The following is a 14,976-nucleotide window of genomic DNA, read 5'->3' as shown; positions in this document are numbered from 1 at the left end:
TCACTCATTTTCTGAAAATGGTTCACATGAAATGATAGGAAAGCACAACAAACCTCTTGGCTATCTATTTGAAATACCTGTACGTATTTGTGTTAGCAGTATAAAAGGCAGGGAGAGGCTAATGGCATTGTTACATTGTTACTAGGGATATCCCGATCCAATCACGTGATTGGAAATCGGGGCCGATCACATGATTTTCTGCTGATCTGGTAGAGGGTGAACAAGTTCGGTTTGATTATTTTCTGAACATTAAAAGTTCACAAAGCTACAAAATAATACAAATGTGCAAATATCTTGCCAAATAGAACAGTAGTAGCTTAGTTTCAGTTTTAGTCTCTGCTGTGCACAGCTCTCCTGCAGGCAGAGCGGTCGGGTTGTCTTTATAACTTGTTCGGAGGGACAGGTAAGATGAAAGATGCTCCTATATATGTCTGCCTTGCCTGATATAAAGAAGCCTCCTCGCTAATCGGCATCGTCAAAGAGTTGAGACAGCTGAGAGCTTGACGGACAGGTTAATAATTGTTACATGTCCAAACGACATAACTTCAAATAGAAGTTTAACAAGTGTAAACGATTTGGTGACAAGCGAGCTTGTTCCCCATTGGTTGCATTTAATGAGGTCATAAATCTATAGTGTCCTTTCTAGATGAGAGAAGTCACATAAGTATCCCAACAACTACATAGCTGCGTGAGCTATTCTTTTTGGCGTGCACAAGCCTTTAAATAACAATGTAAATTTATTGTTTACCATCCATACATCCATCCATTATCTACACTGCTTTTCCTCACAAGGGTCGGGGGGGAGTGCTGGAGCCTATCCCAGCTGTCTTCGAGCAGTAGGCGGGGTACACACCGAATTGGTTGCCAGCCAATTGCAGGGCACACAGAAACAAACAAACATCCGCACTCACAATCACACCCCGGGGCAATTTTAGAGTGTCCAATCAACTTATCATGCATGTTTTTTGGAATGTGAGAGGAAACCGGAGTACCCGGAGAAAACCCACGCAGGCACAGGGAGAACATGCAAACCCCACACAGGAAGGACGGGGCCGGATTCGAACCCACGACCTCTGCACTGTGAGGCGGACGTGCTAACCGGTCGATCACCGTTTATTGTTTACCATTAGATAAATCAACTGTATCAAAGATAGGAATCCCTCTGTGGTAATACTTATATGGGCCAATCAACTAAAATTGTGCCATTTGCGTCGTGCACGTTGATATGTATTGTTTCAAGTAGCGCAAATATCACGGCTATAGTTCCTGTATTTGCTAAATTTATGCTAAAATTCCGCTAAGAGTTTCAAGTTCTGAGATGAACCAATACATATTGAGTTGTTCAACATGTGTATCATCGAATTTTGTGCTTAAAAAAGTGAGGAAAAAATATCGAACGTTGAGTTTATTTTCAGAGTATTACAAAAAGCATTTGGAAAAATCGGATGCACTCTTTTTTTCTTAATGTATTTCCGCGGTATTGGATCAGGACTCGGTATCGGCAGATACTTCAAACCAAAGAAAAGCCAAAAAAAGCATGATCGGGACATCCCTAGTTACAGCACATGTGGGCCAAGACTGGATGGTATCTGAATAATTTTGTGTTATTAATTGCAATTACCTGGTCTAATGATTTTCCTGTAACATCAATACCATTGACCTCTAGAATTTCATCGTTAACTCCCAGGAGACCAGTGCTCTCTGCAAGACCACCACGCACAAGGCGGGATATGAACACTCCTGGAACCTGTGGTAGGGAAAGGGATAAAGTAAATAAAACAGTAAAAAAACAAATGTGCATCACATCAATCTCCATCAGTGAATAACATTCAAAGTACATGTCCACAGCTAAAGGCTGTACCCCACTGAGGGGCGAAATTAGCGAATGCACATTCACGTCAGGATTCGTTCAAGGTCGCAAACGCTCACGAAACATTCTCCAGACCTTCACCGACAGTTTTAATGTTTTTTCTTGTCATAAGAAAAATACAGGCGAAGGTCTGGAGAACGCCTAGCAAAACTATGCAACCTTGAACAAACCCTGACGAGAAAGACACATTCACTACCATTGCAATCGTTTTCCCCTCGTTGGGATACGGGCTTAAAGGGGGAAGTCAGACCAAACATATTTTTTTTCAAGAATGCAAGCTCACTAGTTGAAACAAGGCATTCTGATAAATATTGCATTTGTAGAATAAGAGTTAATCCACACGTTTTTAGCTATCTCTGGGGGCGGCCATTTTGGCACTTCTGTCGACTGAAAATGACATCACAACTACTCAGGTAACGACCAATCACGGCTGACTTGTTTTCTGAAGCTGAACCGTGATTGGTCGTTAACTGTGCCCTGAGTAGTTGTGATGTCATTTTCAGTCGACAGAAATGACAAAATGGCCACCCGTGAAATGGCTAAAAAGGGGTGGATTTTGCTGCTTAACTCATATTCCACAAATGCAATATAAATCAGAATGCCGTGTTTCAATTAGTGGTCCTGCCGGGAACATATTCTTGAAAAAAAAATGTTTGGGTTATTTTTTTCCTTTAAAAAAGGCATTGGAGGAATTTGTTACATTTGGGCTCATGGAAAGGTCATAGAATGCATTCTAAGCATCCAACAATGTGTTCAAATGTTGACCATATTGGAATGTGTTACACCATCTAATCAGGGCAGTATTTTAACATAAAATGATGAATCTTACCTTTTCTACACCATAAGGCGTCACTCTCATACTGGCCCCATCTCGGATGTAGAAGCCCAGAGGTTTATGGGTACCGTGCTTGTGGAGCCGTACACGGCGATGTGTCTCGGGTAGGATATCTACGTCAATAATTGATGAAATTTGACGGAAGTTTTGTGGTCGGCCAATCAGGAGACCCATTTTGCTCTTAGAGTGGGCAGACAATGAGCCAGCGTTACGGAGTCCTGTTAAACCCAGGCCTTTTTTCCGCCTCTGGAGGGAGTTCGTTGCAAAAACTACAGGTTCATCCTCTTTGTGAAGACAGAAAAAGATAGGGAAACAAAGAAACAAAAGTTCTTATTACAGTTAAAATTATGTTCATGGTGTCTATTGACTAATGGTTAAAAAAAAAAAAAAAAAAGACATACATACGGAGAGCTGGTCCTAATATTTTACAATGACTAAGACTTGACTAATTAAGGTAATGGAAATATTAGATGGTCGATTGGTTAGCACGTCCGCCTCACAGTTCAGAGGTCGTGGGACCCCCGATGTGGAGTTTGCATGTTCTCCCCGTGCCTGCGTGGGTTTTCTCCGGGTACTCCAGTTAAAATATGCTTGGTAGGTCGATTGGACACTCCAAATCGCCCCTAGGTGTGATTGTGAGTGCGAGTGGTTGTTCCCATATGGTTCCTCTGTGCCTTGTCATGTCTTTTTTAACAAAGTTTATCCGGTTGTATGCTTTGTGTGTATATGTGGGGTGTGTGTGTGTGTGTGTGTGTGTGTGTGTAGGTGCGAGTGCTGATGTACTGGCGGATATATATCTTTGGGTTTGTTGGGAGAGAGGGCGGTAGCGGGTCTTCCTTTTTATGTTGTGTTTTGGACATTTTTACTGGACAGCACTTTGAGTTGCATTCTTTTTGTATGAAAAGTGCTATATAAATAAATTTGATTTGATATGAATTTGAATTTAAATATTTTAATTTTCATCTCATGAGGATTCGTTGTTGTAATAAAAATATACATTACATATGAACAGTATCTGTGTGCCCTGCGATTGGCTGGCAACCAATTCAGGGTGTCCCCCGCCTACTGCCCGAAGACAGCTGGGATAGGCTCCTGCAATCCCCGCGACCCTTGTGAGGATAAGAGGTATGGACAATGGATGGATGGATGGAAATATTAGCTACAGCATTATTATATTAGCATAATGCATTATACTGTATTTTAACACCACAGAAAACTATAGCCACATCAATTACCATATTGTTACATTAATACCTCTCTGACAAAACGGGGCAGTATGACCTTGGAAAAGGAAAAGCATTTGTTACAGCTCTTGTACTGGATATCATCAAAGATGGGGGTAAGTCACATAAAGTACATGCAAGTCCCAAGTCATTGTGGGGGAAAAAAAAAAAAAAAAAATCAAGCAAGTGAAGTCGAGTTGCCACCAAGTTTCTAGCAAGTCAAGTCGTTACTTGGTTAAAGCAAGATATAAATCAAGTCATAAAATCTTGCTCACTCACAGCATATATTGGAGAGATAAATATTCTATCATCCTACAAAACGTACCATCAACTCTAAAAATTAAATAAACATTTACATCTCTAAAAATGAAATGAAAAACTTTTTTCAAAACAATTTTGAAAAAAAAACAAAAAAAAACACCAATCACGTAAAACTAAGAAAATTGAACAGAAATGTTTTTCACAAGACAGCGACGATATGTTGTCTGGTGCCAATCTGTACCCAAATCTAATTAGCGTGTGTAAATGGACGAATGAAAGGCATAACATTTGTACACTGTAGGTTGTTACTTTTTTAAATTAAGTGAAGTTGATGTGTATTCGCTTACTGGGGCGTTGCCACATCAAATATGGCAGACACGCTCACGACCAGAAGAGTACTCTACCTATAGACCCTATGCCAGAATGTTAGCACGTTACATTTGCGCTACCAATCAGTGAACGGATTCCTGAATAGCAGACGAAATCAAAGGGTCAAGGAGATACAGGCGAATGGTGGTAACCCAGAAACATAAACACAATGCTTTGTTGTACCGGTACTCAAATTTGACGGTATTTTTGACTAGATTTTCTATAGGCCAACTCCCAAAATGAAATTTTCTCCCTAGACACACACTAAAAAAATTCTCCGGAACCCATCATCCAATTTTCAAATTTTGGGTGTCTTGGACCCAGTTTGAAGTAGCCTTCCCAAACAGATTGAGCATTTTGACAGACTGTCATTTTAGAGTTCAAACTTTGTCATTGCTAATTTTAATAGCTGGAGTATTAACAGCAACTAGGGGTGTCCCGATACAACTTTTTTCACTTCTGATATGATACTGATATTGCGGCCTAGAGTACTGTCCGATAACAATATTGTCCGATATGATATTTTCTTGAATATATTTTTTATATCAATTGTTATACAGTGACTGACAACGGTAGGTGTGAGAAAATATGACCCATTTATTCCAAACATTTGGGTTACATCAACCTCAAACATGAGAATGTACTGCACTTGAATAAAATAAATGCAAAATAAATTAAAGCAGGGCTCTAGACATTTTTTGTAAACTGGATGCGCCCAACTATTTTACTTTTCTTACACAAGTGCTAAAGTTAAAAATTTATGACTGAATCACATTCACAGAGCTGCCAAGTTACAGAAACTCACTTCCGACAATTTATGTTAATTTTCATATTTCTAAAATTCTGTCAGGAACATTACAGCATCACTGAGCGTGGGAGTGTTTGACTGTATATTAATGCTTCAAAGAATAAATCACAGAACTATTTACTTAACAGTGACCATTCAACAATGCACATTGCACATATCCGTGCACACACATATTTTAAGATAATTGCAATTGGTCATTTTCATATGAAGACATTCTCAAAGACCAAAATAAATGATTTAAACTACCACTCACCATAGCTGTCCATCTCCATCCATCCATTTTCTGAAGCACTAAACCTCACCAGGATCGTAAAGCGTGCAATAAAGTTGTCATTTGTTGTCATCTGCACAATACTGGACATCAAACACTGGCCATGAAAAGTTTACTTTGTGCAGCGGTTCGCCTCAATCACAGTTGCATTGGAGCATGGATAATCTGAGCAGGTATCCAGGTTTAAAGAGAAGTCAACCCAAAAGTTTTCTTTACAATAATATCGTATGCAGCCCCACTAGTCTAAACACGGCATTCTGATTGATATTGTGCATGTGGAATATGAGTTAAGTAGTAAAATATAAGTAGTGACATATATCCGTTTCTCTCCATCTCAGGGGACCATTTTGTAACTTGCTGTGAACTGAAAATGACATCACAGTTGCTCAGGACTCAGGTAAAACCAGTCATGGCTCAGCTTCAGAAAACAGGTAGAATACGCAAAAAAATGACAACTATTTCTTGCTTATTAACTTGACCCGAAAAGGGAAAAAGGGGAAGAGGACTACAGCTCCTCCATTGAAAAAGAGTCTTCTTCCATGACATGGAGAAGATCTAATTCAAGTGTTTCTTATGTGTTTCTTTTCTAATTCATTGGGTGAGTTTGGCGTACCAATTCACTGAAACTTTTTTTCTGTAAAAAAAAAATAAAATAAAGTGGAATGTCGGGCGGCGCAGTGGTCGACTAGTTAGCACGCCCGCCTGTGAGGAGTTTGCATGTTATCCCCGTGCCTGTGTGGGTTTTCTCTGGGTACTCCGGTTTCCTACCACATTCCAAAAACATGCATGGTAGGTTAATTGGAAACTCTAAATTGCCCATAGGTGTGATTGTGAGTGTGAATGTTTGTTTGTCTCTATGTGCCCTGCGATTGGCTGGCAACCGGTTCGGGGTGTACCCCGCCTACTGCCCAAAGACAGCTGGGATAGGCTCCAGCACGCCCGCGGCCCTTGTGAGGATAAGCGTGTTGGATAATGGATGGATGGATAAAGTGGAATGTAACATTATCATTTAAAAAATGTATTCGCTACATATATCTTTTGATCATTTTTATAATTTTTTGATTGCATCGCTCACACTATCACCAGTGATTGCTTTCTCATTTGTCTGTGTAAAGGCCCTGATACACCAAACCGACGTCGGAGGTCGTGAAGCGTCGTGGCGTCTTTAAGCGCCGTCTGATTGGTGTAGTGGCCACCGTCTTAGTGTCGTAACCCGTCTGTAAGCGTCTTGGGGGCGTTTACGTATGTTGAATCGGCGTCGCCAGTCGTGACATTTGGTCACTCTGATTGGCTGTTAGCTAGCAAATCAGCGCTTGGAGCACCAATGGGATGTGACAAATGCGGATAAACAACCGCCGCCGATGGTGTGGAAGGGTATTACATCTTATGCATGCACAGGGAGGTACTCTAATGGTCAGCGTTGCGGTGTGTTTTGCCAGCGTGACGTGCCGACAGCCGGCCCGACGCCACAGGGGGTAAGCGTCTGTCGCTGTTGGCGAACGTCGTTTTGGTGTATCAGAGCCTTAAGAAAAGTCAAACGACAACAGATCTGTAGCCTGGTTACAAACCACGACAAGAAGAGGACACATCTTTCTGCTCATGTATAACAGGCGTTTCCAATAACACTTCCTTTAGCAGTTTCCCTTTTCTTAGGAGCCATTCTGACTGTTTAGCTTTATTTACGTTTGGCAAATGTTCAACCTGTCTGTCAACACTGGACCGGCTTCTGCATTTATTCAACACGGCTGCTTCTGGAATCTGTGATTGGGTGAATGGATTGCATATAGGTGGAACTTGTGACAACATGTGGGGATGGATATTTATCATGGTTACGCTTCCGCCTTAAGCCATGGATGTCACTAGTTCTCAGATCACAGCAATGTGTTATGCATGTTATGTTACCATTGATTAATACGCAGTGCGAGAATAACTACAACATTGATCCATCCGCTTGTTTATGCCAAGACTGTTCGTATATCGAATATAGTATGCAAGTAAAGGTAATTTTTTTTTTTTTTTAACAAACGTTTTGCACGTAACTCAAATTGTACGGAAAAAGGAGCGTTCAGAACTAAATGTTTCATTGTAACCATTAAATAAATCTTGAAAGTGCATCTCAATAAATTTGAATATTATATAAACATTCAGTATTACAGTAGTTCAATTCAAGTTATGAACATGAAAACACATAATAGTGTTGTCATGTTTTAATGACAAGTTGTTAGTAGAGTTACCAGAGCTGGGCATTCCGTCTATGTCAGTGTTTTTCAAACTTTTTTGAGTCAAAGCACATTTATTTCATTGAACAAATCCTGCAGCACACCACCATCTTAAATTGTGGGAAAAAAAGCTAATTTTAACAATATAAGTGTTATATTGTTTGTATAACCATTTCTTAACATTGAAGAATGACGTTATTTTATAACGTCTTGAATAGGAATTAAATAAACACAAAGAAAAAGTATTTTTGAAAACATGGGCCTGCTTAGATAAAAGTGTCACTAATTCGCTTGTCTCTAAACAAAGACAATTAGCTACCTGCTGCTGCTGCTACCACCTGGTATGGAAGAGTACTCCAATGTAGTAAAGACACGATTACGCTGCCAGGCGCTAGACCGCACAGGCACACAAATTAGATTATTTCCCACGGCACACCTGACAATATCTCCCGGCACAGAGTTTGAAAAACATTGGTCTATGTGACGGACCGGTCTGTCTATCCGTCACTGACGGATTGATGAATGATGGGAAAATTCTTGAAATCGACTGATTAAGCATAGATGGAACCCCTTTATTTAGTCCGCCATTTGTCTGCAGTCCGTCATTAGTCTATTTTTCGCGGTGAAGCTTCGATGGCCGCGATGGGCGTGGGCAGGAAAATAGTGAGTTGTTGCTTGGGGGACAGATTTGAGTGAGGGACCGGGCTGTCAAAGCAAGCAGGCAGGCTTCCAAAGCGCAGCGAGCCATTATTTCTGTTCAAATACCGTCCAGCTGGTGGGGGGTGGGGGTTGGTATGAGTGAAAGTTCAGTCTGTTTAAAAATAGAGGCGGACCGACCTATAGACGGACAGTATTTTTTTTTGCCCTGGAAAAAAAGGCGAATGACGGACGACGGAAGGGTACCCACACTGCAAACGGATGACGAATAACAGACACTCAATTTTTAATAAAATGCCCAGCTCTGCTAGTTACTAGCTACTAGTTGTTAGAGTAAAACACATGGCAGTGACCAATATTTGACCAATATTTGATTGAAATAAAACAATTTTAAATTTCACAATTGCAGGACCTAATGGCATTATCAAGAATTGGTACTTGCCAGAGATGGGATGAGTCTCTAAGGCCAAGCCCAAGTCAAGTCTCAAGTCTTTGACCCTAAAGTCCAAGTCTTTAGGTTACAAGTCAAGTCTCAAGTCCCTGACGACGAGTCCAAGACAAAAGCTATAACAAATGGCAGAGTTGCAGCAGCCTGTTGCTCCGAGTTTGCCATGCTGGTGATTGACCCGAGCCGCACGCACGCACCCCCCCCCCCCACACACACACACACCCCCCGACCCCCCAAACACCCACACACACACCCACACACACTGAGCCTAGGTTGCAAGTCCCCATCTCTGGTACTCTCTAACGGCGAGTATTCAAATATAAGTACAGTACTTGTACTCATACTCAGTCTGAAAAAAGTGGTATCAGTGTATTCCTTTAATGATTGTTGATTTCACTCCATTGTTTATAAAGGATTTTTTTTTCAAATGTGCATCCCTTGTTTAGAGCCTTTATGAAATTTTAACTGGCATTTAAAAAAAACTTCCAATTAACAGAATACAATTATTATTCCATCCTTACCTTTCTTGGTTATGATAATGCGAAGCAAGGGATTTGCTGATGAGACAGCTTTGTGGAAGTTATCGTCATTGTTGATTGGAAGAAGGTCTCCATGGTCATCTGCGTATCCTAATAACATGTCTACTTCAGGGATGTGGTGGATAGTCTGGAGGAGGCTATAGAACTCTTGGAAGCCACCTGGGCAGTTCCTCTTGAAAGCAAAGCGACGGTATTCTGCGTCAAACTGCAAACATGACATTGAACAGCAAGAAATGCTATTTTAAACAATTAAATTACATGCATGTCAGATTGAACTAAATGTGTATTTTATTAAGGGTCATGTCATGTCATGTCATCTTCCAAACCGCTTATCCTATACAGGGTCGCGGGGAATTGCTGGAGCCTATCCCAGCCGTCAATGGGCGAAGGCAGACTACACCCTGAACTGGTCGCCAGCCAGTCGCAGGGCACACATAGACACTGTCACTGAGCGGGAATCGATCCCACGCTGCCCGCACACAACTCAGGCGTGTGTACCACTACACTATCAGTGGACTTTATTAAGGGTGTAAATTGTATTTTAATATTTACATTCTTGTCCATTTTCTTGTCCTCATTAGGGTCATGGCCATCATCTAATGACAATTTTGAGTTTTGAATCAACCTAACATCCATATTTTGGGAATGTGGGAGGGAAGTGGAGTACCCAGAGAAAATTGTAATTGCTAAGTCAAACAACACTAATGTAAATGTAAAAGGGAATGTACCATATCGCGGATTGATAAGAAGAGACAGGAGGTGACAGCGAAACTGAGCGTGACATTTTGATTTGTTGTTAAGAGTCCACATTATATTTTGTGGTAGAAAATTAAGTGACATTACGTGGTTTTGCAAGTCATGTGGTTGCTCCTTAAAGGGTTTAAATGGCACTGAACAGAGTGAGTAAAAGTCGGCCGGATTCGGATTCGGTATTCGCTTAACATTATGTCCTTACAGGCTCGTATACTCTGCCTCACATTATATATAGTGGTACCTCTACTTAGGAACGTATCTTCATACGAAATTATCAAGTTACGAAACGCCTCAACAGAAAAATATTGCCTCTTGTTACGAAAGAAATTTCAGGATACGAAAGGTAAAAATACAATATGGGCTGCTACTCGCAGCTCCAGTTTCCTGAATGCAACAAACTCATAGCTGCTCTGCCATTGGCTATCACCTAGCATCTTCCTGGCATCCCATTGGCTAAGAGGGACCTCTACCGTATGTGTCTATGTGTGAAGATAGACAGATAGATATGTGATAGATATGTCTATGCAGTGTATTTGTCATTTGTCCCTCAGGCCATGAGGTGTTCCCATAGTTTTACGTGAATTAGAAACGAGGAAAAGAAAAAAATCGTTTAGTTTTTTTTGTCCATACAAACAAATCAAGAGATAATAGAAGAGTATGAAAAAGAGATGCGTTTGGTTGATCTCGCCAAAGGTTATGATCGTAATGTATCGACAGTCGCCACGTTATTAAATCAGTTCTTTACAAAACGCCAGGCAAAATCCTCACAGCACTTAACACACAGGTCAAATATCACACTCTTCTCTAATTAAAAAATTAACTGAGCCCCAACTCAACCCCACAAGAGCAAGCACTGGCAGGTAGAAACAAGGAAAACCTCCCACTTGGGAATAAACCACGAGCAGGCCCAAGACTCAATGTGGGGCGGCCATCTGCCTCGACCGTTTGGGTTAGAGAGTACAGAAAAGCAGAAAGAAAGATTGAGTGAGCTTGAGCACACGCACGAGAGAGAAATTCATCCAATCTGTCCATCAGTCCCCGACACTCGGGGCATTATGTCACCAAAAAACAAATAAGGGTGTCGATCAGGGGCATCAAACTCATTTTTGTCGCGGGCCACATCATAGTTATGGTTGCCGTCAGAGGGCCGAACCCATATAAAAGTATGATCATCTTTTATTATCACATATTCACAACAAATTGATAGATAACTGGTTTTGAAATCAGAAACCAGTCAATTGTTTCTTCAACAGTTTTTCAATTTATTTTAACGGGGAGATTGGTTAAAAAATATCGTGCAATGTCTCGTATCTCAGTGTTGTTTAAAGTGAAGTCAATTAGAACGTAACATGAAGTCGACACATGACTTGCCCTCGCGGGCCACATAACAGGATGTCGTGGGCTAGATCTGGCCCCCGGGCTTTGCGTTTGACACGTGGTATAGATCATCCCGACACCGTATGCTTTATACCATTAAATAAATAAAAAATCTAATGTTGGACTGCTAATTGCCTAAATACTACCAGAGCATTGTAGTTCTACCAGCATCACGAGTCGAAGGAGGTGAATTGTCCTGTACAATAAAATGAACAGCATTGACTTATTTGTTTGCCAAAATACAAACTGAATTCTCAAACATTGCCTGATACAATGCGGAACGTACGTTCTTCGGCCGCCTGCTTAAGTAGTCTAGCGACAAGTGTCGCAGTCGTCATCATGCTCAAAATACGCTCAAAATACCTGCCTCAGATTGAAAAACATGCTGTATGTGAACTGTTTAAGAAAAGAAATTCCATAAAACCATCTTTTATGAAGGACATTAGGACTAGCAATCAGTGCATCAAATCCATTTGCCTCGATATCAACCCCACACCATTCACCAATCACTTACTTTACTTTTAACCTCCACCACGCTGTCCGTGGCTTTGAACGACGTCTGCTGTTGCTGTCGAGACATTCTTCGCTCGGGTTGGATGACAAACTGCGGCACTGCGGCTAAAATCATTCAGCAATATGACAGTTGTTTTCCTGGTCCACTCCGGTTAAAGCAATTTCATCACCGAACAGGCGCGTGAGAGAGCACTGGCGAAATTCACTTTGCATAACACGCACGTTTTGCTTTCTCGTGGTATATTGTGCCAGGGGCTGATGAGCTAAAATCCATTGCCTTCGAGACAGGTGGGATCTTCTGAAATTACGGTAGTATATGTGATGCGAGGCGAGCCGATGTGGACCCACCTCCAATCCGAGAAGGCTGGCGGCAGAGGGCGGGGCATGAGGGAAGCTGACTGAAAACATTCATAACAATGGCATGCCAACCTGCTGCTATTCGGAAAATTGCCTAACCACAATACACTTGTATGCGCGTGTGCGTGTGTGTGAGAGAGAGAGGGGGTGCTGTTTTAAGTACGTATATAATGTTTAAAACTCAGTAAAACAACAATCATCAACATTCTCAGTACAACATAATATCAATTGTATTTTTTCAAAGTAATTTGACATTCTTCAAGGTCTCTTGTGTGCAGTATGTGTGCTATGTTAGATATTTTCCCAACCCCCCTTGAGTGGCATTTTTCTGTATCAAGGTGTGACAGGGGTTGTGTCGAAGAACAGGTTCTTTACTATGCAAGGTGTCTTCATTCATTCCAGGCTGGCCCCTGGTCAAACCTGTCAGGTTGAATTTCTTTCACAGTATCACATATGGCACGTTTATAAGGGTCAAAGGTGACGGGGAGAAAAGTACATCACACAACACATTTGCCCACAAGTGCTGGGAGATTGTATGAGCCAATAAATCAAGGCTGAACTTTTTGACCAAAATTCCAAAAGGACGATCCACGTTTGCATCAAGAAGTAATGTGTGTGTGTGTGTGTGTGTGTGTGTGTGTGGGTGTGTGTGGGGGTGTGTGTGCGTGTGTGTGGGTGTGTGTGTGTTTTAACACACGTTACATTCACTGACTGTAGACATAGTACAGAACCACAAATTTCAGCTACATACTATGTAGCCACATAAAAAAAATCCACCTGTGATTCCTTACTAGCACTGACTAACCAATGTGAATACATTTTTTTCTTGCAAGAGTTCATGGAGAGCCACTGTTAAAACGAAAAAAAAAAAATGCAGTTAAGTATACCTGAAGCAATCATGCGTGGACCTGTAACTCTGCATTCATTTTCTTTGCTGTTGTGTGTGGCAGGATTGTCAGTCCGGCCAGAGACAGGCCCCTGTTCAAGTACATCGCACTGAGTTTTCAATTTTCTTGTTAAAGCTAATAATTTTTATTTTGTCTATCATAGGTTTACATCTATTAAATTCACTGCTTCCTGTCCTAGATAATCTTTGACATTTGCAGTAGAGTACAGCTGTCAATGGTAGTGAATGAGGTAAGCAATTAAGAGGTTAATTTGGAATAAAGTGTTTTTTAAAAAGGTATTTTAAAGATGCCTTTGAGGTCATTTTGATCACTTTCATGCCAATAGTTAAGACCAGTCCATTTTTTTACTTAACTGTAAAGTTACTCTGAAACTGCTTTGTGAATACAAATTAATAACAGATGAATGTACTAGAACTAAAATCTCTTTAATGAATTCTTAACCTTAACCAAAATTAACTTAAATCCCTGGTGAGGTTAAAAGGTTCAGACAATGGATGGATAAACCATAAACCGAACTCTTCAAAGGGAGAAAGGAGTCACATTTGTTTAGAACAATCATCTGGTATGTGATACTGGATATATCGGTATCTTTCCAATACCAAGTAAATATAGGGCCTGTATCACCGATACCGATACTTGATAATAATTGAGGATGGTGCATCATCATATTGCTAAATCACCATTATTTCTTACAACCTTTAGGTGTTTCTGTGATGTTTCCTTTTTTATTATTTCATAGTTAAAAGCCAGGACATAATTAGGACAAACTTAATTAGTAAATAGAAAATACTACTTTTTCCCCATACGTTGTCAACATCTGGGTTTTTCTCCCTTCGTTACCCTTCTTTTCTGATTCTTTTTATTTTACTTATAATTAACAACAATTAACAACTTATTTAAGTTGTTCAAAATGATCACTCCACGACAAATATTGTACAATAAACCAATTATTTTCAAAGTACAATCAGTGTTCAGGGAATCCAATACAAAACCAAAGCAAGAGGGCCCACTTGTCAAGTCTCATTCAGGCAAATCGCCATTAAACAATTAAACAATCCCCACAGACCTAAAGTTAAAAAAGAAGCTACCCTGTACAGAACAAAGATTTTGGATTAGATTTTTGTGAGAGAATCCGGTGAGCTGCTTCATATGTGCTGGAGGGCGGGTGGATTTCTTGCTTCTTTGTGCTGCTAAGGCACATGGCAGATGGGAGACTGTACAACACAAGAGGTGCGAGAATGGAGGGAAGGGTGAGGCGTTCAAACTGTCCCGGCTCTGGGACATGATCAGTGAGTCTGGAAACCTAGCTGTCCCCTGTTTGAGCAGTGCATACTAACTCGAAACTGAAACTACTGTATTAATCTCATCGCAGCAGTATCGATCCAATTTTGATACTGAGCTGGCATCGATATTATCGACATTTGTCATCCTTCACTACTGCTATCCACAAGGTATGTTAAGCCACTTGATTGCGACCAACATTGGCAAAGGCTTCCTTACAGGGACAAGCGGTCAGGAGAGGCAGAGACCCCTACCTGCACATGAAAGTAAAAATAAAACAATTCAAG

General features: G+C 40.8%; 1 protein-coding gene across 1 annotated transcript in view; it reads right to left on the bottom strand.

The window, feature by feature from the left end:
* Window positions 1-12,493, bottom strand: part of pard6a (par-6 family cell polarity regulator alpha) — a 22,543-nt gene extending 10,050 nt beyond the window's left edge. Inside the window, exons 1-4 of the mRNA XM_086028258.1 lie at window positions 12,145-12,493; window positions 9,483-9,705; window positions 2,700-2,989; window positions 1,622-1,747 (exon numbers count right to left, since the gene is read on the bottom strand). Coding sequence (XP_085884384.1) covers window positions 1,622-1,747; window positions 2,700-2,989; window positions 9,483-9,705; window positions 12,145-12,258 — 753 coding nt within the window. The 5' untranslated portion in view covers window positions 12,259-12,493. The remainder of the gene's footprint in view (window positions 1-1,621; window positions 1,748-2,699; window positions 2,990-9,482; window positions 9,706-12,144) is intronic.
* Window positions 12,494-14,976: the final 2,483 nt, after the last annotated feature.

The sequence above is a fragment of the Filicampus tigris genome, chromosome 4, assembly GCF_054856515.1.
Source record: "Filicampus tigris isolate MCC_2025a chromosome 4, RoL_Ftig_1.0, whole genome shotgun sequence".
NCBI lineage: Eukaryota > Metazoa > Chordata > Actinopteri > Syngnathiformes > Syngnathidae > Filicampus > Filicampus tigris.
Note: the sequence above shows the minus strand (reverse complement) of the source record. Positions and strands in the feature narration are given on the sequence as shown.